Source organism: Hordeum vulgare, chromosome 4H, assembly GCF_904849725.1.
Source record: "Hordeum vulgare subsp. vulgare chromosome 4H, MorexV3_pseudomolecules_assembly, whole genome shotgun sequence".
NCBI lineage: Eukaryota > Viridiplantae > Streptophyta > Magnoliopsida > Poales > Poaceae > Hordeum > Hordeum vulgare.
Genome location: NC_058521.1, coordinates 498,916,487 through 498,941,465, shown reverse-complemented (window position 1 = coordinate 498,941,465; position 24,979 = coordinate 498,916,487). Strand labels below are relative to the sequence as shown.

Sequence of the window (24,979 nt, the reverse complement as noted above, 5' to 3'; positions counted from 1 at the left end):
GGAATGCCTCCGCACCGAGAAGTTGAATTTGTTACTGAGCTTGAACCAGGTACTGAGCCTGTGTGCAAACGGCAGTACAAATTGGGTCCAGAAGAGCTGAAGGAACTTAAGAGGCAACTCGATGAGCAGGAGCATTTGGGTCTGATCAAACCGAGCTCGTCTCCTTGGGGCCGTGGAGTACTGTTTGTCAAGAAGAAGGATGGCACGGACCGATTGTGTGTCGATTACCGTCCATTGAACAAGAAGACAATCAGAAACAAGTATCCACTTCCGAACATAAATGAGTTGTTCGAACAATTGAAAGGGGCTAAGATCTTCTCCAAGCTCGATCTCAGAATGGGCTATCATCAAATTCGCATTCGCGAAGAGGATATTCCGAAGACTGCTTTCAGGACTAGTTTTGGCTCGTATGAGTATACGGTCATGTCTTTTGGTCTGGTTAATTCTCCTCCGACATTTTATCGAATGATGAACTACATATTCTCTCCATTCAAGAATGAGTTCGTCTTGCTGTATCTCGACGATATTCTGGTCTTTTCAGAGACTGGGGAAGAACATGGAGAACATCTCAGTCTGGTGCTTGATAAGCTGAGAGAGCACAAATTCTATGCCATGTTTTCCAAGTGTGAGTTCTGGTTGAAAGAAGTCGTCTATCTTGGGCACATCATCTCTGCCGAGGGCATCAAAGTTGATCCGTCGAAGGTGCGGGCCATTGTTGAGTGGGAGCCTCCGCAAAATGTGAAGCAGCTTCGAAGCTTTCTCGGGCTTGCAAGCTATTGTACAAGGTTCGTTGAGAACTTCTCCAAGATTGCTAAGCCTCTCTCAAATCTTATTCAGAAGGGTGTGAAGTATGCTTGGTCTCGAGAGTGTCAGTTGGCCTTCGACACAGTCAAAGAGAAACTCACCTCTACTCCAGTCTTGGTTCCTCCTGATGATTCCAAACCTTACCAAGTGTTCTGCGATGCCTCTCTTCAAGGTCTTGGTGCAGTTCTGATGCAAGAGAAGAAAGTGGTTGCTTATACCTCCAGGCAGTTGAAGCCAACGGAGAAGAATTATCATGTGCATGATCTTGAGCTGGCAGCAGTGGTACATGCTCTGATGACTTGGAGACACCTCTTGTTGGAACGAAAGGTTGAAGTGTTCACCGATCACAAGAGTCTCAAGTACATCTTCACCCAGCCTAACCTGAATCTTTGGCAAACTCGTTGGGTGGAAATGCTCCAAGATTTTAATCCGAGCGTTGAGTACACGCCAGGCAAAGCTAATGTCGTGGCAGATGCCTTGAGCAGGAAGGCTTACTGCAACAGTCTCATTCTGAAGCCTCTCCAGCCTGACCTTTGTGAATCTTTCAGAAAGCTCAACCTTCATTTAGTACCTCGGGGATTTCTTGCAAATCTTTAGATCTCTCCTACCTTGGAAGATCAGGTCCGAGCAGCACAGCTTCTTGATGCAATGGTGAAGAAAGTCAAGATTGGTGTGGCAAAGGGACTTCCCAAATATAAGTGCTTCAGTGTTGATGCCAGAGACACGTTGTTCTTTGAGGATCGTCTTGTCGTTCCAAAAGGTGATCTCAGAAAGGAAATCATGGAAGAAGCTCATAACTCTCTGCTCTCTATACATCTAGGAAGCTCCAAGATGTATCAGGACTTGAAACAGACCTTCTGGTGGACTCGCATGAAGCATGAGATTGCTCAGTTCGTAAATGAATGTGATGTATGTCGAAGGGTGAAAGCAGAGCATCAACGTCCAGCAGGTCTTTTGCATCCATTGCCCATTCCTGAGTGGAAGTTCGACCATATTGAGATGGATTTCGTCACCGGGTTTCCGAAGTCCAAGAAGGGTAATGATGCCATCTTCGTCGTCATCGACAAGTTGAGTAAAGTGGCTCATTTTCTTCCAGTCAAGGAATCCATCTCCGCAGCTCAGCTTGCACAGCTGTACACTTCCAGGATAGTGTCTTTGCACGGCGTGCCTAAGATGATTTCTTCGGATCACAGAAGTATCTTCACTTCCAAGTTCTGGGACTCTTTTCAGTCTGCGATGGGCACGAAGATACGCTTCAGCATAGCTTTTCATCCTCAGACTAGTGGTCAAGTGGAGAGAGTCAATCAGGTCCTTGAGGATATGCTGAGAGCCCGTGTTATCTCTTTTAGCATGAAGTGGGAAGATTGCCTGCCTTTCGCTGAGTTCTCGTATAACAACAATTATCAAGCTAGTTCAGGCAAAGCTCCGTTTGAGATTCTCTATGGCAGGAAGTGTCGTACCCTGCTCAACTGGTTCGAGACCGGCGAGCGTCAGATTCTTGGGAATGACTTGATAGAAGAAGCTGAAGAGATGTGTCGGGTCATTCGGGATAATCTCAGAGCAGCGCAGTCCCGTCAGAAGAGATATTATGATAGCAAGCATTGTGACATGTCTTATGAGCTTCATGACTTCGTCTATCTCAAGGTGTCCCATATGAAGGGTACACATCACTTTGGCATCAAAGGCAAGCTTGCGCCTCATTTCGTTGGTCCTTTCAGAGTTGTTGGCAAGAGAGGTGACCTTGCGTATCAGCTCGAGCTCCCGTCAAACTTTGCAAACATGCATGACGTGTTCCATGTCTCTTAGCTCGGGAGATGCTTCAAGACTCCCGAGCGCACTATTCATCTTCAAGACATCGACCTTCAACCCGACCTATCCTATCGTGAGCATCTAGTTGCGGTTCTCGAGGTGACTGAGCGCAAGACCTGCAACAAGACTGTCAAATTTCTCAAGGTGCAATGGTCACACCATTCCGATAAAGAGGCTACTTGGGAATGTGAGGATCACCTCCGTTCTGAATTCCTAGAGTTCTTTCAGTCCTAGATCTCGGGGCGAGATCTTTTTGTAGTTTGGGAGAGTTTGTAATGCCCAAAGAGTCTAACTTGCCTTATTTGGAACCTTCTGTATGTGGGTCCATCTTCTCATTGCAATGAGAGTTATATCCCATGTGGTATTTCACGTGCAAGCCTTGTTTCCCTTTGCATTCATGCATCCATTCTTCCATGCTTTCATTGTGTTGTTGTTTGTGAATCCATGGTGTGGAGATGAGGTGTGATGGGATGTGATGGATATGATGTGTTGTAATGAGTGGTGCATTTGAAGTTGGGTGCAACTTGTGAGATGTCAAATAGGATTCAAAACTTCCCCCCTATCCATTTATCTCAAGCCCAAGTTTCACTTGCTCCTTCCCTGTTTTAAAATGCTCATGTTTTAGTATGAATTGTGGTGGATGTGAAGCTATGTATTTGTTGTTTTGAAACTATGTTTAGTGGTGCAAATATTCACAAAACAGATCAATTAAATTCTATTTTGTAAATATTTATATGCTCCAAATATTCCTTTTCCATTTTATTTAAATAGGTCATAATTCCTTATGACCAGGGGCATTTTTGTTTTATTTTTAGCCTCAACAATTTTGCCTAAGCATTTAGTTTTGTCTCTATTTGTTTTAAATAGGAAAACCCGAGTGGGTTTTCCTTTTTCTTATCTGGCGCATCGAGCGGGCCTTCTCTCCCTGGCTGGCCCATCTCCTTCTCGCGCGCCAGCCTATCCCTGTAGACGGCGTCTCCTTCCTCCTCCTTCCTCCGTCAGCTTCGTCAAAGGGGAGCCGAGACAGAGTGCGACGCCGTCAGGGACGTCGAGGTCGCGCGTCCCTCGCCTCCTCCTCCTCCATAAATAACCCTTGGCGTCCGTGCAAGGCCTAGGGTTCCTCCCTAGCCGCCGCCACTCTTTCCCCATCTCCTCCTCCCTCTCCCTCATCGGCAGCAGGTAAGAGAGTGAGCTCCTTCGCCATGGCCGTGACTTGAGAAGGTCCCCGCCGTCGCTGTCATTCCCCTGCGTCCTCTCCATCCCTTCGGCGAGCACGCGGGATCTCCAGGGAACCCGTTCCCACAGCTAGGAGGAGCAGATCTGCACTGCTACTCCTACTTCGACGACGACGGCTTCCTCTCCGACGATCTTCCCCGCCACGGCTTCTTCCACTCCTTCCTCTACCTCCTCTCCAGCAGGCATGACGTCCTCGTCTAGTGGGTGAGCACGAGCATCTTTCCCTACTCCCGTAGCTAGATCTTGCGCCTAGGAACCAAGCCGCGTCGCCGTTCCTCTTTCTGTCGCCTGCGCCGTCGCGCAACGTCGAGCAGTAGGTATAGGCCTCCTCGAGGGGAGTTAGATAGTGAAATGGAACCCTGGGAGCCCCTACTCCCTTCCATCGACGAGCCGTAGGCTAATTTGGTGTAGATCGCCGGCGTGGTACTTCCCCTGTTCCGGCCACTGTCGGGCAGAAGATAGACCAGAGGGGATGCTCAATAGAGTTATCTCCCCTACTTTGTTATGATCCGAGCATGCATCGTAGTGGTAGGGCAGTTTTGTGGCTTCAAGTGGTCGTGGGTTCGAAACCCCGCGGCGCCACCCCTTTTGTTTTTGTGGATTTCGGCACAGTAGCTTCAGGGGAGTGCATAACTTGTTTACACTCTCTCTTCTGTCGAACCAGAGTGGTGTAGTGCAGTGGTATTAGTTGCTGGTGGAGAACAGGGGCTCTTGGGTTCAAATCCCCCCCCCCCAATCCTTTTATTTTTTCTGCCATTCCTTTTACTGTTTTGCAATTGTTTGCTATGTTATTTGTTGTGGTAAGCTAGGACAGCATGTGTGACATTTGTTGCCTCCCACTAGTAGGTTTTCTTCTATGTATTAGTTAGTGTTTGATGTGGCATGTGTAGGTGGTGTTTATGCATGTGTAGGAATTTGAGTGCAAGTGTATGTGTGAGCAAGCTACCATATATGTATGTGTGTGTGTATTAGCATGTGTGTATTGCACTAGGCTAGTGATGCATGTGTGTGTGTGTATTACTTATGTGCATGAGTGATGATCTTGAGCACTAGTTAGTGCAAGTGTGCGTATGTGTGTGTTTGTGGGTCCCCCCCCCCACACACACACACATACTTTGTGGTGTGTGCATAGATGAACATGTGATGTTTGTGTGTGCATGTGGTGTGTGACACCCACAAGCCCAAGGCATGGTGTGCCTTGATAATCACTTGTGTGCAAGCATGTATGTGTAGGTGTAGTTGTGCTTGATGTAAGTCTGTGTGTGCTGGTGTGCTAAGGCACATGAACATGAGGTCTACCCCTCATGTGCACCATTGGATATGTGAGTGTGTGCAAGTGAATGTGTAGGTGATGAGCTAGTGTGTAGCATGTGATAAAGCACTATTTACCTCTATGTGATTCCATGTAGATTTTCCTTTCAAGTTTGTGCCTATTTGTTCTATGCAAGTACCTAGGTATTATATAATTTTTTGGAACACTTTCTGGGAATGTCTTATTTCTGTTTTGTTCAATGTTTAGAGCTTGGTTCCATGTGATGTGATGAGCCCAAGAGGTTGATTCCTTGTTGTGGCAGTAGAGGGTGAACCCCTCTACAGCATGGTGGTGTTGTTTTATGCTTAGGAGTTTATATGTGCAAGTTGTGCTTAGTCAAAGTACGCATGTGGCTGAAAATTTCAGCTTAGTGAAAATCTATGATTTTCACTAAGTCTGAGAAACTGCTGTTATTTTCTTCCCTTGCAGTTGTGCTTGCAAAAGTTCATGTGTTGGGAATCAGCCCTGGCAATCAACTGGAAAGTTGTAGCTTTTGTGTCTGTATAGCTCTCTGTCAATTTTCATTCCATTTGGCTTCCTGTAGATATTGTTTTGGGTGCTGTCAAAATGTTTGAGAGCATAAACAGCTAGTGAGAATCTGAGACTTTAACTAAGTCCCTGAAAACTGATATTTTTGTCCAAGTTAGCAGTTGTAGATCTTTCTGTGTGTAACTCCTTTTCTTGTTTCGTTGTTTCCGGTTGATCCGTAGCTCCATTCGTTACGTTCTTTATATGTTTTTGCATCGTTTTCGTGTGATGCATCTGTTCATGTCATCTTCATGCATGTCAAGATAGCTTAGGGTGAAGTTCTGTCCGGAAGTTTGTAGTTTCTTCTCATGCATGTGCAAGTGACTAGAATAGAGAGGCATGTTCATTCTCATCTCATGCATCATGTGCTTGTTGCATCTTGTTGTGTTGTTGTTCATTGGATGCTATTTTTATGTTGGGTAGCACCGGGATCTGAGAGCGAGTACGTGGATCCGGGAGAGTACGTGTAGGACGAACAAGAGCAGTTCCAAGCTGAAGACATCACAGGCAAGATGATATGACCTCGATACCATCTCTAGACTTGTTATGCTATATTCACGTTTCCTTCGTCATATGCTCGCTGCCTACCACTGAAATAGTTGCCTCCTCATATTGCCATGAAACCCAAACACTTTCCCCTCCTAGCAAATATTGAATGGCTAAGTAGGCTTGCTCAGCTACTAATGTTAGCGTTGCTAGTTGCAGGTGCAAATGTCTCATGTGATAACATGAGTTTGTTATCATTATGTTAAATTTTTTATTTAATTAATGCACATATATACTTGGTAAATAACGGAAGGCCTAGCCTTTTGCCGGGTGTTTTGTTCCTTATTGCCGCCTTAGTTTCCGGCTACTAGTGTTTGATTCCATAACTGATCGCTCCTAACACGTTCGGGGTTGTTATGGGGACCCCCTTGATAAATCGTGTAGTGTTAAGACTTGTCCAGCAGGACCCAACATTGGTGTTAATTTGCTAATCACTTAATAATAATCTGCATAGGGAATAGCTACCCCGAGGAATTAATCAACAACCCGGGCCAGTGCTCCTCATGAGTGTTGGTCCAAAATGGACAGACTGCGGGGCCACCACAGGAAAACTTGAGGTTTGGTTCCTGTAGGCTTTTCCATCCGTCGTGTCCTAAGACTGAGATACACGGCTCTTATCGGGGTCATCGACATGACGGGAGGTCCTGCTAGATTTGTCTTACCTTAGCGATATATCTTGCGTATAGGAATCCCGGTGAAGCTTTGGTTCTCCCCAGAGTTGAGGTTTTCCTCTAAGGAATCCGACGAGATCACGAGATTCGTGATAGAGGATTACTTTGCGGCCCGTGACCGTTTGTGATGGACTAGTTGGAGCATCCCTGGAGGGTTTAATCTTTCGGAAAGCCGTGCCCGCGGTTATGTGGCAACTTGGAATATTTGTTAACATCCGGTTATAGATAACTTGAACTAATTCTAATAAAATTGCCAACCGTGTGCGTAACCGTGACTGTCCCCTTCAAAGACCTCTCTTCGATCGGGAACACAGTGGGGTTATGATTGACGTAAGTAGGTGTTCAGGATCACTTATTGATCAGCTAGTATTCGCCCACAAGTATAGACCACCAACAATAACTTGTTCTTCGTAAGTTAGCCACCATAAATGCTTAGGATGCTTCAACCTAAACACTGAACCTTCCTTACCTAATAACTTGACTAGTTCTGGCACCGAGGTCATAGATTGCTGAGTCCTTGTGGCTCACAGATTACTTCAACACACCAACAGGTACAGGTACGCCCGACACAGGTGATCCCGATGGCACGCAGCTGGCCTAGCAGTACGATGAGGAGAACGACCGCTTGTACGTGAACTATCCAGAAGACTGAGGCATGGTCGTGATCGTGGGCAAGCATGCAGGGTAGTATAGCCTTTTCTCATGTTATGTAGTCCGTAACGGAACTACCTTGTGTGAATAAATGTGTGATGTAAACTCTGATATTATCTATGAGATGGCAGATGATTCCCTATTTGTCATTCTATTATTATGTATGTGCTATGTTATCGTGCTTGAGAAACGCTTAGATGCGCTTCTTTCCATTTTGGGGCCTCGTTCCCTAAATCGGAAAGGACTGCATCTTAGTCGTTACAGCAGTGTTGGCAGATCGGTTTCCACCTCCACCACCGGCAGGGTTGCGGACATTGTTGTTGTAGCCACAGTCGTATCGCTTCCTGCAGCGCCACACACCATGCCCACTCTCCTTGCATATCTGGCCGTTCTCACAGTTGTTGTTGTTGCGGTCACCGCGGTCACCACGCCCGCCACCGGAGCCTCCACCATCGTGTGAGTTGTCGGAGAAGCGAGCACCCGTGAGGTTGTTGGTGTAGCCACGGGAGCCGTTGCCACCACCGTTGCCGTTCCCAGAACGGCCGTAGATGCCCCGGCCACCACCTTTGGCAGCCAGATTGCCAGCGTAGGCAAAGGCGTGGGCATTGATCCGGCCTTCTGGCGAGAGGAGTAGGGAGTATAACTCCCCGAGACTGATCAGTTGATCAGTGATGGTGCGTGTGGAGATCGTAGAAATGAACCTGTTGTACTCGGGGTTCATGCATCAATCCCTGAAGGATGTGTGATACAACATCATCCTCGTCGAGTGGTTTGCCGATGGCAGCGAGTTCATCAGCAAGGCCCTTCATCTTGGTGAAGTAGGCAGCGGCAGAAAGATCTCCTTTCCTGGTGTTGGCGATCTGTGAGCGGAGCTGGATGACTCGTGCTCTTGATTGCGACGCGAAGCTCTGGAGTATCTCCTTCCATGCTTCAGCAGCAGTTTCGCAGTTGCTAACCTGCATCAGGACGTCGCGGGAGAGGGATGCCAGTAGGAAGGTGAGTACCTGCTGGTCTTGCGTAACCCAGACGGCATGCTCGGGGTTGGGGGTGGCGACGGTTTCCTTCTTGCCGACGATCTCTTTCTCCAAGATGATCTCGGCGGTGGGTTCCTTGTGTGATCCATCGAGATACCTTAGCATGCCTGCGGCACGGATGTGCGGCAGTACCTGGGCTCTCCACACAAGGAAGTTCTCCCTCGACAGCTTCTCTGTGATGGTGTGGCCAAGGGAAGCAATGGAGGGGGTGGCCATGGCGACATCATAAGATGAGGAAGACATGGCGGCTGGCTAGATGCGATGGAAGAGCTAGGCTTTGTATACCATGTGAAAAGCGTAGATTAAGCGTATGCTGCGAGCAGGGACGCGTTCACGTTAATATAGACGGGCACAAGCGCCAGGGATTACAAGGTTTGTTAGGCTTAGGATTGATCTCCAAGTAACCAAAGGATCTTATCTCTAAGCCTAACAAATTACAAGAGTTAGATACGGTTTATATACAATACCGTATCGCAACTATATACAACGTTTAACAGTCTCCAGCACCGGGGTCGGGTTTCGAGAGATGTGTCCACCTTGTTCGAGGTTCGTTGTTTGCAGCCTCGCAGACACCTGTTGTAGCTCCCGCCATGGCTAAAACGAGCGAACAAAGACGATGGTCGCGTGTTACGGGAGGGGCTTCACGCAGTAGCGGGTGGACGACACGCAGGCGCAGGGGAGGTCACCCATGGTTGATCAATAGGAGCGGAGAAGTTTGACACGGCGAGAAAAGAAAAGGAAGAAAGTGAGGAAGAAGCAAACGTGCGAAAATGATACTTACAAAAAGGGCAGTGCTCTGCGCCGGCACACGGGCCGAAACTTTCGGCCGGCCGCGCGCGGGCCGCACGATCCACCAACCCCGCGCGTCCGCATCGTTGGATCTCCATGCAATATTTTTCCCCCGATGCAGCAAAAGTTCGATCCGATGCAACAATTTTTTCAACGGTTGCAACAAAAAACAAAATTTGTAGCAAAAAAAAAATATCTATGTGATCGTAGCAAAAAAAAGGAAGCTGATGATGCGTGATAGCAAAAGTCAAATGCCGGTTGTAACAAATATTTACATGACGTGTATGCAACTTTTTTAGTGAACGATTGCAGCAAAAAATGATGCCGGTTGTAGCAAAAATTAACACAGTTGTAGCAAAAGTAAAAAACATCGATTGTAACGAAAAAATCGACGAACTGGAGTTGCAACCAAACGTATATGCAGTTTTTTTACTGGACAAAATGTAGCAAATAAAAACGCTTGCAGCAAATATGACGCTGGTTGCAACATTTTAAACGGAAAAATGTTGCATGTCCAGTTAGCGCTCAGCGTTTACCTTAAAAGAACGTGGCTCGGCGCATCTTGTATAAGAGCAAGTACAATAGTATAGCCAGATGTTGGCTATAAGCCATTGCCATGTCACATCTATAGCCCATTTTATAGCCAACATGTACAATAGTTCATTGCAAAAGTGTATTACTTCTTCATTATATGGTCCATCTTTGATACTCACAAAATGTATAGGAGCACGTGGTAGAGCTGGGTCTTAGCTAAGAGTCCGCTTACCTTCTCTCTCTTCTTCTCTTTCCTCTAACTAAACAAAAATATATTAATTTATTTCTTATAGCCAGCTGACTAAGCTTTATTGTACTTGCTCTAAGAGCAAGTACAATAGTAGAGCCGGTTGCCGGCTGTAAGCTCATGCCATGTCACCTATAGCCCATCTTATAGCTAACATGTACAATAGTTGGTTAGAAGAGTGTACTACTTATTTATTATATGCCCACCTTTCATTCTCACAAAGTGCCTAGGAGCACGTGTTAGAGCTGACTCTTAGCTAAGAGCCCGCTTACCTTCTCTCTCCTCTTCTCTCTCCTTCAACTAAGCAAAAATATACTACTTTATTTCTTATAGCCAGCTGACTCAGCTCTATTGTACTTGCTCTAAACGGTTCCATGACCTTTTTGCCTTGTTTTCGTGCGGAGAAGAAATGCCGTCAACACCAGACCCCCTCCGACCTACGGAATACGGCTCCTGTGCTCGCGAGCTCGGAGCTGTACAATAAAGGCGAAAAGAAAGCACGATGATTTCTTTCTTTCTTTCCGAGACGGTTGGCAGTTGCTACAGCTGCTAACCAGCGCAGCAAATCGCGTTCGCTCTTGACCTCATCCCGTGGCCTACGTTGACCACTTTGGTCTTTAAATTCCTTCTCGACTGCCTACGAAGACGCATGCGTCGCTCCAACGAATCCGGTTCTCGCCTCGTCACTGCCCGTGGGCCACGGGCGTCCCCCGAGCCCCACCTGGCAGGCAGAGGCATCGGATCCTCCCTCCCTCCCTCCGCACGCACACCGCGCAGGCCGAGGTTCAGATGAGGATTAGGTGGATGCTCGCTCGCTCGCTCGCATCTGAGGAATGGCGAAAAGCCAAATCACTTTTCGGCTCATCACTGCCCCCCTGCTGCTCCGCTTGTCTTTTCCCCTCCGCTGCTGATGCCCTCGCGCCAGCCCCCGCCGCCCGATGCCTCCCCACCCCCCGCCGCCGCAGCCGCGGCCGTCGTTGATGAGCTCCGATCTCGCGGCGGCCACCAGCTCCCAGTCTCCGCAGTCGCCTCCGCCGCCGCGGCAGCGCTTCTCCTGGCGGCCTTCGCCCTCTTCGTCTGGCTGCGGCGCGGGAGGAAGAAGCGGTCCGCTGCGGCGACGGCCGCCGCGACGCAGCCCGCGCCCGCCCTGCTGCGGAGGCTGTCGTACCAGCAGCTGCGGCGCGCCACGGGCAGCTTCGCGGCCGGGAGCAAGCTTGGGCAGGGCGGATTCGGTCCCGTCTTCCGCGGCGCGCTGCCCAGGTCGGGCCAGCCCGTGGCCGTCAAGGTCATGAACGCCGCGGGGTCCCTCCAGGGCGAGCGCGAGTTCCACAACGAGCTCTCCCTCGCCTCCCACCTCGTCGGCTCCGGCCACGGCTCCACGCCCTCCATCCTCCTGCCCTTCGCCTACTCGCTCTCCGCGCACCCCTGCCGCCGCCGGATGATGCTCGTCTACGACCTCATGCCCAACGGGTCGCTGCAGGACGCGCTGCTGGGGAAGAGGTGCCCCGAGCTGGTGTCCCAGTGGCCGCGCCGGCTCGCCGTCGCCCGCGACGTGGCCGCCGCGCTCCATTACCTCCATTTCGTTGTGCATCCGCCGGTCATCCATGGGGACGTCAAGCCTAGCAATGTGTTGCTGGATAGCGAGCTCCGCGCCCGCCTCTCAGATTTCGGCCTCGCACGGATCAAGTCTGAAGAAGAAGATGAGTTAGATAGTGGCGTGCTTGGGGACAATGCGGTTGGAAATGGGAATCCAGGTGGTGGATGCCATGATGATGTGTCAGTGGCCGGCGAGAGCATGACTGCTATTGTAGTGAATGGGGAAGACGGTGCCACCAAGTCTCCGGAGGATGATGAGGGGTTCACTGCTGCCTCGCATGCAGAGGCGGCATCAACTTCCGGATGTGATAAAACCAGTGTTGGTAGTGGATTTAATGGTCGAACCTGCAATGGTGGAGCATCAGGAGCTAGGAGTGACTGGTGGTGGCGTCAAGATAATGCTGCCGGCAGTGGTGGTGGCGGTGTTAAGGATTATGTGATGGAATGGATTAGGTCGGAGATCAAGAAGGAGAGACCGAAGAGCGATTGGATTGCGGGAGCGTCTACAACCACCCCTACCACCTCAGCAGAAAAGAAGAAGCCAAAGCGTAGGGCACGGGAGTGGTGGCGTGAGGAGTATGCCGATGAACTCACCAAGAAGCAAAAACGGCGGGCACTTGCTAAGTCAAAGAGCGATGCTGGCGTGATGACTGGCATGCAGTGGTGGGAGAAGGATTGTGATTTAGAGGAGAAGGGACGTTCAAGGTGGACGATGATGAAAAGCTGGAGTCGGAGGAGTGGCAACGGCAATGGCACCATTGATTGGTGGGCTGATGGTGTAAGGAGTAGCAGGGATTGGGCTAGTACAGAATTTGTGCCTAAGAGTGGTGGAGCAGTGAGCAGCACACCAAGCATGCGTGGCACAGTCTGTTATGTGGCTCCTGAGTACGGTGGCGGAGGGCCTCTGTCGGAGAAATGCGATATGTACAGCTTCGGTGTCTTGTTGTTAGTTCTTATTTCTGGACGCCGCCCACTCCAAATGACGGCCTCACCCATGTCTGAGTTTGAGAAGGCGAGTCTGATTTCGTGGGCGAGGCATCTCGCCCATGTTGGCCGCTTGCTTGATCTTGTAGATTCTGCGCTCCTGGATGTTAACCGTGACCAGGCGCTGCTATGCATCACTGTCGCACTCCTGTGTATCCAGAGGTCGCCAACCCGTCGCCCATCAAGCGAGGAGGTGCTTGAAATGCTCTCTGGTGAGGGTGAACCACCACATCTCCCAGTAGAGTTCTCACCGTCACCTCCTGGTGGGTTCCCTTTGAGATCCCGCAGGAAAGGCCGGTGAGTTTAGTTTGTTGGTTAGATGCAGAAGGTAGTGTTAGTTATATTCTTATGTTTGTTTCTTCTTGTACACCACCCTGATTTGTCTATTTAATTTATTGGGATCTTGTGTAGGAAAAACAGTGGCAGTTTCAATTCAACGTTGATAAGAACATCAATTCCCAGTCTAACCATTTAATTGACTAATTCCCAGTCGCAATTTCTGTTCAAGTTTAAGACGAACCGTCTCCATTAATCACATACACAATCGTAGTTTTTCTTTAGCGATAGGATTATTGGAATACAATGCATGATACCAGCAAGACCACTGAATATTGTGGATTGGGGAGTTCTCTCTTGTGCTGGTAGACTGGGAAGCATCTTGCTTTTTGGACATGCTTTGGATGAAAGTATTCTGCTGTGGCTTGAGAGCAAACTGGCGTGCCCCACTTTTGTGATGGGTTCAAGCTTTCTATGTTCGAAGATCCCTTTCATTTCTTTTTGTACTGAGATGGCAGCATAACCTTTCTCGAGCTAGTATATTCAGGTAGTCGCTGTCTTGCTGCATGCCCGTTTATATAGAATATAAAGCACATGTAGGCCACTGCGCTATAAAAAAAGGCATTCGTGCGGTCTCTCCATTGTGGGCATAGTTTGGTACGAAAAAGCAATGGTCTAGGACTTGAGGTATATCCAACTATGCAAGTTGGGCTGTCTGGACCTGATAATTTCCATTGGTTGAGGTCAGTACCTAGTTAGGAATACTATGTGAAAATTCAAGTTGATCAGCACTTCTGGAATACTACTCCCTCCGTCACAGTTTATAAGGCATGCACGTATACCTAAGTCGTTAATTTGACCAACTTAATAAGAGACATATATTACAAAAAATATATCATTAAAAACTTTAGATGTTCTATTTTGTAATGATATAATTTTTATGTTAAACAATGTATTTTATTTAACTTAAATTGACGACCTAGGTGCACGTGCACGCCTTATAAACTGTGACGGAGGGAGTACATGTTATGCGCCTTGTATATGTAAATACCCTTTCTTTGAATTCTAAATGTTTGATATGAAATCTGTTGAAACTCAAGTTGATGGCTAATTTGATCCCTTATGCAGTTCCGTTTCCCTTTTGTTCTCCATTTGTTCAGTCCGTGCTGATGGCCGGCACCGTAAATGGAAGTCGACTAGAAACCAAAATATTAAACAGTTTTGAAGATCTCAAGTTTTAGACCTTGATGCGTAGAAGGGTTGCCGATGTCTAAGCTAGCTGACAGGGATTATTTACTTCTTTATATTTATTTATTTATTGTGAAGAACTGACTGGGAGTTTTGACAAGCTAACATTGTTGCTACCTTGCGGTACATTGTATGCCTACTATCTTGATTATGTTTGGATCTAAGTAGAATTCATAGAACTGGTGGTAACTGATTTGGCGAACTCATTCAGCTGGAAGTTTGGAATTACTTATTACAGACTAGCCTTTTGCTGGGCCGGTTTAGGTCACCCGCGCTCGAGAGAGTAAATATACGAAGAAATTATTTTGTGGGCAAACACTGTATGTAACAGAATTCCTGTATCAGGCTATACCCTGGCATTGTTGTTTTGTTTCTAGGACGAAACGATCAATAGGAAAATGTAGCTGAATCATGAACTTGTGCTGATTTCCATATTGCACTTTTTTAATGGTTACGGTGCTGCTTGCTCTAGCCGTTGGATATTCATTATCGCGATTCAAATCATGGAGGACAGGTCCAGAGAAAAGTGTGAAATCAAAAGATAAAGGAGGACAGGTCCAGAGAAAAGTGTGAAATCAAAAGATAAAACAATCAGTCAGTCTAGGCTTATGAACTAAGTGACATGCATTTAGATTACCTTTTCATTTATTGTCATTAGTTCATCATTTGATCTATGAGCCTTTTTTTTATCGGTTCATCATTTATCCGAACTGGGTGGCTGTACTATATAATGTATCTTGATATATATATAGCTTCTTATAAATATTTCTAATAGGATGATGAACTAATTATTGTACGCTGATGCTACCCAATGCAGAGTTAAGCAATCAATATCACCTGGTTAAGTAAAAATAATAATAATACCTCTCGTTCACAAATATAATATGTTTGGATATTTCACTATGGACTATATATGGACTGAAATGAGTGAACAAACACTAAAACATGCTATATACATCTGATTCACAAAAAAGTTGGAACATCTTATATTTGTCCATGGAGGGAGTACATAGTCATGGATTTCAAGAATATCCGGCAAATATACAGTCCAACAGATACAAGTCGTCATAAATCATTGCCATGGATTCATATCTGACATCCAACGTCATATGACTTGTGATAAAAAAATGCTACCATTAGATCCATATCTGGAACTAATTTAATATAAAAAAAATTGCAGTTAGTAATCATATGTCACAAAAGATATCAATGGTCAAAATTCAATTTTGAATACCAAGTCAACCAGCCTGAATCCTTTTGTCATTACAAGCTGAAATAAAAGAATAGAGACAACAATGGGCGGGCAGTTACAAGGACGTATCCAGCAGTTATCGCAAGTATGGCATGCAATGCTAGAAGGGTATAATGGCATATACAGGTGCGTTAACTGTTTGTTCATTCATACTCCTTTCGAAGGTGAAGATAGCTGACGTTGTTGGTCTTGTGCGAGTACGTAAATTTCATCACAATGTCATGAAAATGTTTCTTGTCCTGCAGTACGAGAATTAAAAAAAAAAACATCAGTCCTGTGCTGACAGGGCACGTGACAATATATTGTCCAGAGTGCATGCATTGACAGCTTATTCATATATAACATACATTTCGAACTAAGATGGTCAATAGTATGGACTAGTATGAAAGGCATAAACCATACAATTATTAGTAACACAATATTTCAGATCAAAACTGATCACAAAGCCAATAGGATTTACCTCTTCAGTTCTTATTCTATCCTTAAATTTGAGTACAAAATCTTGTGATCTGACGGGGGCAATTGCACGAAGTACTCTTATGATTTCCTCCTCTATAATTGCAGAAGTAGTCCTGACAAAAGTGGGAAATAAAAAGATAAAACAATCGATCAGTCCAGGCTTATCAACAAAGTGACATGCACTTATATTAACCTTTTCATTTATCATCGTTAATTCATCATTTGATCTATGAGCTTTTTTCATCGGTTCATCATTTGTCTGAACTGAGGGGCTGTACTATATAATGTATTTTGTCATAATAAGCTGAAACAAAAGAATAGAGACAACAATGGGCGGCCAGTTACAAGGACGTATTCAGCAGCTTTCGCAAGTATGGCATGCAATGCTAGAAGGGTATAATGGCATATACAAGTGTGTAAACTGTTTGTTCATTCGTACTCCTTCCGAAGGTGAAGATAGCTGACACCGTTGGTCTTGTGCGAGTACGCATATTTCATCATAATGTCATGAAAATGTTTCTTGTCCTGCAGTACGAGAATAGAAAAAACATCAAAGTGTCAGCATTGACAGCTTATATATAACATACATGTTCAAAGTAAGATGATCGATAGTATGGACTAGTATGAAAGGCATAAACCATAAAGTTATTAACACAACATTTCAGATCGAAACTGATCACAAAGCCAATAGGATTTACCTCTGGAGTTCTTATTCTGGCCTTAAACCTGGGTACAAAATCTTGCGATCTGACAGGGGCAGTTGCACGAAGTACTCTTATGATTTCCTCCTCTGTAATTGCAGATGTATCTGTATCACTGCCTGCTGAAGCATATGCTTTTGAAATAGGTTCCACGGAAGAGGGTGGCTCCTCCTTGACACCTAATGTTTTAGCTTCCTGTACCATGAGTAGGACAATAGAGAAAGAATTTGATGTGATGTTAGTTACATGACTATAAACCTTATATTTCACATGCTTGGAGTGAAAACGGAAGAAATGACTTACAGGTTCTGTCTTTGGCTTTTTTATCGCTGCACGATTCAAAGTTTTTGCACCATCACCTCCGGATTTCCTTTTCTGATTGGACCTGGTTGCAGGTGGAGTGCTAGCAGAAAGTTCTGTTGCTGTTAGTTTAGCAGTGTTGTTTTCCTGTGGTTTGCTTCCGAATTGATCTTCCAGTTTTGGAGCAAGTACTGACAATGGTGACTCATCTTCCTGTTGAATGAAACAATAGTAAACATGAAAACAAGTCAACATAACTGCTTGTGCTCGTGCAACTCATTAGCTTTCATACACAAGTTTTAAGAGTTGTGGTCACTACATCAGTGTCGCCTTCGTCTTCGTCATCGGACTCACTTTGTCCATCAGCACGGCGGAGCAGCTTTTTTAGTTCCTTACCGGACTTGCTGAGGCCACCACCAGCTCCTTGTTCATTCTCGTCATCATCCTACAAATATTGCAATCAGAAATATATTGTATTTGTCAACAATTCTGGTAAAGGCAGCAGCATCTGTAGATTTAGTAAATATAGTACTCCCTCCGTCCCAAAATAAGTATCTCAACTTTGTACTAGCTCTAATACAAAGTTGTACTAAGCTTGAGACACTTATTTTGGGACAGAGGGAGTAAGTAATACTAAAGGCTTTGTTGTTGTTGTAAGTAATACTAGCAGCATTTCGCAGCAGGCTGCAGGGGCTGGCATATTAACTACTGATGTGAGCACAATCACTTGCACTTCTTTCTACCTGCTTAATATCTGGTCCAGTAGGGTTTTCAGTATCAGCCAAATCAGGTCTTTCCTCTGGTTCAATATCCAGAGCCTCATCATCATCAGTGAAGGTCTCTTCATGCTCCCAATCATCACCTGATAAAGATCAGGTTCCAGCTCAGAAGACTGTTGAGGACTGTGAACATATATAAGTAGTTTCTTTGCTGTGTCTAATTATGAGCAACAGAGTGAGCAAGGAAATTTTGTGTTACTAGTTGACACTGCACTCCATGTTCAAAAACCACTTTCCAAGTTCCATCGCATTTGAAATGTATCGTGCACATGATATATACCATGATTTACATCCATGAATCCTTTCACGCATTTCTTAAACTTGGAAATTGGTTCTTGAATGATGGGGTGCAGTGGCTTGGAAATTGGTATTTGAGTAATAATAATCAGCATATCCTATACTGCATAAAGATACTAGAAATCCAAAACGTTAGCAAATATTAATGGTAGTATTTGATCAGCATACCTATCTCAATCTCATCCTCCAAATCAAGGTCTTCTTTTCCGCCTTCCTCTTCATCATCCACGCCCCTCGTAGTAAGCCCACGCACAGCTTTCTTTGCAACTCCCTCTTCTTCGTCCTCCTCGCCTTTATCAGAGTGATTCCCATCCTCATTGCTACTTTCTTTCTTGGATTGGACCCCACCTGCCGCCTTGCCCTTTGCATCACCAAGATCCTTCAGATCCGAACCAAAGGCAGCAGCTCCATGTGTAGCTGTCTTCATCATCCATCGTTCATACCCAGTTGCATTGCTTCTCCTTTTATTCATCTTCTCTTCAGCTTCTTCCAAAGTCAGCTGTTTGTACTGTGCAATTTTACTGAAGTTATACCTGAGAAGATATAGGAAACTGTAAGGATGCTCTAAACGAATTTTGCAGGTAACAACTTTTTCATGATGATTATAGTTCATATCAAATGTGGAAACCAGAGGGAGGAGAAAACTGTGAGAGTACCAGGAACCAACAGGAACAGCATCGAACTCCTTGCCGCGCCTAATCAGCAGATAGTATGTAGCAGTTGCAGATTGTGATGCCTCAAGTTGACTTTGGTACTGATATTCACCTGTATCATCTTCTAATATCCATGGCTTTCTGTTGTAGTACTTCTCCTGTTTTGTCAAACATAAGTGCCACATGGTCAACAGGATTACAGGAAAACCATCATCGGCATCAAAGCTACGAACAGGATTAAAGGAACAAGTTACTGCAGAATGGAGTACTAGCATGTACATTTTCCATCAGATGAACAAAATAAACTCCACATGTGCAATAAGGGTATCCAATAGCACGCTAGCTACACATGTATGATCAGTTGGTCACACATGTATGCCTAAATGAACAACTACAGTTGATATTTGGGGGGTTGTTCACAAGAGGTAGCGCTGCACGAATTAACACGGCCTCCTTGTTTTTGCATCTTGATGAATTACTAGCACACCAAAAAGGTGGTAAACTTGTGAGTTCGTGACACCATATTATCAGGATAGTTCATACTATAAACCAAGAGATGATCATCCGTGATGAGGAACCAGTACCCGCATATGGGCAGTAAGCTGACGCCAGTTCGTGACACCATATTATCAGGATAGTTCATACTATAAACCAAGAGATGATCATCCGTGACGAGGAACCAGTACCCGCATATGGGCAGTAAGCTGACGCCAGTTCGTGAGTTCGTGACACCATATTATCAGGATAGTTCATACTATAAACCAAGAGATGATCATCCGTGACGAGGAACCAGTACCCGCATATCGGCAGTAAGCTGACGCCCTGGCGTCGGGCCATCCTTGCGAAGAGACCACTTGTTCCCCCCACCCTTCATCTTCGAGATGGGCGGCACGCCGGTGTTGAATTTGGCTATGGAAAGGGCCTTCCCCGCGGCGGTATCCACCCGGACATTGTACTCCTGCGTGGGCCGTTGGAACGAAGAAAACGGTCAGGAAGAACAGAGCCGAAAACTGCCAGGCTCGGCGGCGGCGGCGGCAGCGGCAATGGCGTTGATCGTGGAATCGGAAACCTAGGGCCGTCGCGGGTACCCGTATGACGTTGGTGATGGGGGCGGCGCAGACGTTGCAGCGCGCGCGCGAGCGCGCCATGTCGGCGGCGCAGGAGTTGCAGAGGGTGGCGTGGCGGCAGGCGGTGCTGTAGAGCTCGGACGCCTTGCCGCAGGCGTCGCACGCCGCCTTCATCACCAGGTCGGCGGCGCTCCCCATTGCCGCCGCTCGCTGCTCGCTGCGTAGGGTTGCTGGGTTTGGGTCGGTTCGGAGGGGAGGAGGAGGCGTGTCGGCTTGAAAGAGGTTCGAGAGCAGGGCAAGGTCGCGGGGAGGAAGGGTTTCCCGTAGGAGTTGAACCCGTTCCAGGTTCCCCGAGGAGGGGCAACCGTCGTCTGTGGTCCGTCCGGTTTGAGCTTGGGCTTCGTTTGTGACCGTCCGATGAGACTTTGCGCGGGCTGGGCTGGTGGAAACCATCTTGCGTGCGCGCCGGCCCTGTCAGCCCGCGGCGTACTTGCGGGCTGGAGTTGCAGACCCTAACCCGGTAGTCCGTAGCGGACACATACACTCACCAAAAACAAAAACAAAAAAGTTCCTGCCGATCCCGTGATTATTAAAGCAATTTTGGAGCAAATGGACAACATGTTTTGTTTGTTTGGGTTGTCCATCGGTTTGTCCGTGTCTAATTTTTTAAATAGATCGACACATGCATTTAACGAGAAGCAAGTGGACAGCAGCACTGTGATATTAATATAACAGGAGAGGTGTGGATGGGGGTGAGACAACGAATTAAATAAAGGGAAACCTTTCCTATCTATAGTCTGATAGAAGACGAGGCTCAGACTAATCGACAGTGGTCGATACTGTTTGAATCCAACGCTCACAACATGTTTTTCATATATGTAAAAAAATCCGTCATCCCAAAATAGACCTCTGCAGCCCCCTGCATTAACCTTTCCTTAATCACTCGCCTACATGACTCCTGATTCCACTCTCCGCAATCCTCACGATCTCGCCTTACCAGATCCCCCTCCGCCTCTGCCTCGTAGGCACCCGCCACCATCTCCCATCGTTGTCGTCGTGCACCTAGCTCGCTCGCATCGCCATATCCCTTTTTCCCCGGCTCCGCCCCTGCTCCTCCTTCTCTCCTCTTCGTCCAACGGCACGACGAGCTCTCACCAGCGGCTCAGCCTCCCTCTCCTCCTTCTCTTCTTGTGCCATGACTTCGCTCACCGATGAGGTCGCAACCTCCCCGCCGTCGCGCTTATCTCCACCGGGATCGGGCCGCACTCCTCTGGAATCCAGTCCACTTCGATGGGGTAGCATCTTGGTCCGGGAACGAAGCAAGTAGGAATGGAGTATGGCATGATTCATCCACCCCATCCTAGGGTTTGTGTCCCGTTCACTTATTACTTTTAATCCTGCAGTGCTCGTTGATTCCTAACATAATTATTTTCTGATTTTTTTATGGATCTTGCTGCGAATACCTTGGTTTATGGCATGTTTGTGGGCGTGAATTTGTGTCGTCTAGTATGTATTGAATCACTAAATCTGTCTCAAAATTTGGGCGTGAATATATCTGTCTCAAACTAAAAATGTCCACGCTTCTTAGTTTTGCAACATCTATAATGCTATACAAATGCTTCTGGACTTTGATTTTTTCTCTCTTCCTAATGCCAAATAATAATAATGCAGATCAATCTATATGTTGGTGATTCAAAACATTCATCCTTTGGAGGCCAAATTTTTTAGTTTTGCTTCAGTATCCATTGTACAATGCAATGCTTCAATATTATATTACATATGTTTCTTCCTTATATGTAATTTGCTTCGGTAGTTCCATCTATATATTCTCCGTTTATTCATTCTTCTGTTTTTGCAAGCACTGTTGTAAACCATACATTGCTGTTGTGCTTCCTTCATACTACTTTCATCTCTGACAATGTTGCCCACATGGATCCCCCGCCATGCTCCGCTCGATATAGCCCTTGGTCCACCTTGCCGGTGCACCTCCCGATCAATGGTTGTAATTATTTCAAATTTCCATGCTTCCATGGAAGACTAGTTTTGTCCCAAAGTACCATGTTCGTGCTGGAGTACTTTGTTATGTACTCTGTAGCATCTAAACCACAATACAATTTGAACTCTATACATTCTGCTTTCATAGGTAAAAACAATTATATTAATTTGTAAGTTAGCAACACAAATCATCCATATTGTTGTTACCCAAAATATTAGTTGGCTTTGATTTTCATTGTTATATGCTTCCATTCGAGCTCCTGTAACATATGTTGTACTTATTGACATGTATCATGTCACACACTTTTTGCATGGTTCGTACTCATGAAGATTCTAAATTTTAATACACTAGCTTCTTCAGGATAGACTTTGGTTCAATAAGTAAACAAGATTTGGTTCATTTTGTATGTACGAGTACATCTAACATGCATCCCGTGTTAGCCGTAATCTTAATGTGTTTTCATTTTCAATGTTCTATAGTTCCTATTAAGATGAGTCATATTCATATAGCATATTTTCATGCTTCTAGTGAGCTTCCAAATCATAGTTCAAGTGCTTTTTTGGTGTATGCAGATTGCTTCCATACTTCCTGCGTATTCTTATATAAATTTTGGTCTTGTCCTTGTTATCACATATGTGTATTCATTCTAGGTAGTTTGCTTCCATAGTTCTCGCTTCCATAGTTACCAGAAATGGTTTGCATCAACGATGCCAACCATGCATCATTGTTTTCTCAATCGCCTTGCACTACCCTCTCGCCATGATGTCGACAATATTGATATGAAGGCAACGGAGGTGGTGGAGACACGTGAAAGACAAGAACCAAGGTTATGTTCACTATTGTGACGCCAGAGCTCAAGACAATACCCTCGCTTCCGAGCTATCTTACTGGGATCTTTGTATCAGATTTTGCTGTAATGTAATTGATACATACTGAAATGGTATTAGTCTTTTGTTTTACGGAAGCCGATTACTTTTTCATTGGAAGCAAATTTCCGTCTCTTGTGAAATCAATGTATATTTACAATGGAAACCACTTTAGATTTGGAAGCAGATATAGATTTTTCTGGTAAGAGCAAATTTAATTTGTGGTGGAAACAGATTCTGAGTTGATGGAAATAAATTATTGCTTCGGTGAAAACAAAGTAAATATTTGTAATCACAGATTTTTCTTAGATTAAAACAAACTTGATTGTACGCACTTCTTGAAGCAGACTATTGAATTGATGGAAGCAAATATGGGTTGTGCTCAAAATAGAATAACTGGCATGGAGAAATAAATTGTGTGGAGAAAATTGTTGCATCAGTCTTGGAAGCACTTTTTTAGGAAATCTTGGAAGCACGTAGTTGGAAGCAAAGCTAATCAGTCCGCATTAGTTTGGAAACAGCAATACAACTAATAACTACCACCAGGCCCATCCCGCAAAAGAAGGAACTACCATCGAGTCATGTACACAAAGCAGTTAAGACGAAGCAGTCATTTAAGGCTTTAATTCAGCAAATCTTGCGTGAGTTTTAATAGCAAATCGGGCGATGGATATGATTCTAATCGGATGGCCCACGACTAGTCTGATGAAAGCAAAAAATCTATAGTCTGATGGCTAGTGGTTCCCTTAAATAAACAGGCAGAGATGGGTGGGTGGGTGTGTGCAAGTAAGCCAGACCGGCCACGCGGACACCGAGAGGACACGCGCGGACGCAGACATATTTCAGTCTCAAATTTAAGCCGGAAATGGATCGACGCGGACACGAAGCACACGCGCTTTGGCAATGGGTCCGCGCGTTGGACCATCACTTTTGTCCGCGCAAATCCAAACGGATGATGACGGACGAAATGAGTCGCCACGTTGGAGTTGCTCTTATGGCTCCACTACTGTGATCGATTATGGAGTAGTTAGGGCATCTCTAACCCGTAAATTTGCTTCGGTCTTCGCCTACGGATAAGGATTCAGTCCGCGATTCAATCACTATTTTAACTAACCGGATGAAATTCATACAAACATGATAAATTTTATCAAAGTTTGGATAAAAAATAGCACAAAACAGCCATACATGGCATGCAAATAAGTCTATAACAATAGTTCAAATACATTGAATTACCGATTGTTCAAAAAAAATCACGATGGTCATGGCGTCCCACATATACTGCCCGTTCAGCTACATCCAACAGTGCATGCGCAAAAATGACCGTCCCTCTATCATGTGATACATCGCGGGCTACAATGTGAATAACAATATTGAATGAATGAGCGAATCAATTAACATGTTAAGCAAAACGAAACAAAACATACGATCTCCTCATCTGCCGCGCGCAATGGTCGCCTTGCCTCCATATGGACGTTGTACCATCGATATGATAACGACCTCACATTGCGATCATGCATGATGTGCATGTCGTAGGACGAAGTGTGCTTTCGTGTGTGAAACGATTGTGCACTTGCTACCAGAAGCCCCCCTCTATACTCCTACCTACGAAATCCACGGATACGACCAACCACGTATCGCACAACAAGCCATCCTTCATTGTCGAGTGCTCCAGTATCCTTCTTACTCTAAGAAAATGACACGACATTTGAAAATGTTCAATGACATTTGACCGAACACCTACCTGGCATGGTGTTCATCATGGATGACATTGAAACGGGGCGGAGTGTACCTACCTACGAATGGGTCCTGGATGGACGACACCATCGTGAAAGGCTAGCGGGCTGGTTGGTGCTGGCGGCGGAAGTCTGGCAATGCATGTGTGCCGGCCGGAGAGGTACAACAACGACGTCGTAGGAGGAGGTGCGAATGCAAAGTAAGTGGGAGAAGGGACGTCATGAAAGAAAATAGGACCGCTCCTGCCCCGGAGGCGGAGAAGGGACGTCATGAACAGGAGGCGCGGGCGTGTGTGCCCACTCCTGTCGCGGAGGCGGAGGAATGATGCGGACCGATTGGCTGCCCTCGTCGGACGGCTTGTGGAGCTGGCTGGAGACCGTCGGTTGGTCATTTCGGCGCTGGGAGCGCCTGCCGCGACTTCCCTCGGCCCTCCGGGCGGAGCCATGAGGGGAGGAAGAGTGTTGGGTCGGCTAGCTACCGCTGGGCGTACGGTGGCCATCGTCATCAAAACGAGGGGATTTGGAGATGGCGTGATCAGGATCGAAGCGACCCTCGAGCCCGTTGGCGGTAGCGAGGAGGTCCCGAACGTTTTTCTCCTGCCTCTCACGCT

The 24,979-nt window shown here is 46.1% G+C and overlaps 2 protein-coding genes across 2 annotated transcripts; one reads left to right on the top strand and one right to left on the bottom strand.

The window, feature by feature from the left end:
- The first annotated feature begins 10,945 nt into the window (after positions 1-10,945).
- On the top strand, positions 10,946-13,208 carry LOC123449142 (receptor-like serine/threonine-protein kinase At2g45590). The gene has a single exon (XM_045126244.1). It carries the CDS (start codon positions 11,072-11,074, stop codon positions 13,040-13,042), a length of 1,971 nt encoding a protein of 656 aa, XP_044982179.1. The 5' UTR covers positions 10,946-11,071; the 3' UTR covers positions 13,043-13,208.
- A 2,263-nt stretch (positions 13,209-15,471) lies between these two features.
- LOC123449141 (transcription initiation factor IIF subunit alpha-like) lies at positions 15,472-20,143 on the bottom strand. The gene is made up of 11 exons (XM_045126243.1): positions 19,795-20,143; positions 19,503-19,664; positions 18,710-18,864; positions 18,222-18,586; positions 17,721-17,839; positions 17,297-17,422; positions 16,981-17,190; positions 16,675-16,872; positions 16,416-16,501; positions 15,978-16,089; positions 15,472-15,756 (listed from the first exon to the last, which is right to left on the bottom strand). Exons 1-11 carry the CDS (start codon positions 19,969-19,971, stop codon positions 15,661-15,663), a joined length of 1,806 nt encoding a protein of 601 aa, XP_044982178.1. The 5' UTR covers positions 19,972-20,143; the 3' UTR covers positions 15,472-15,660.
- Between the last annotated feature and the right edge of the window lie 4,836 nt (positions 20,144-24,979).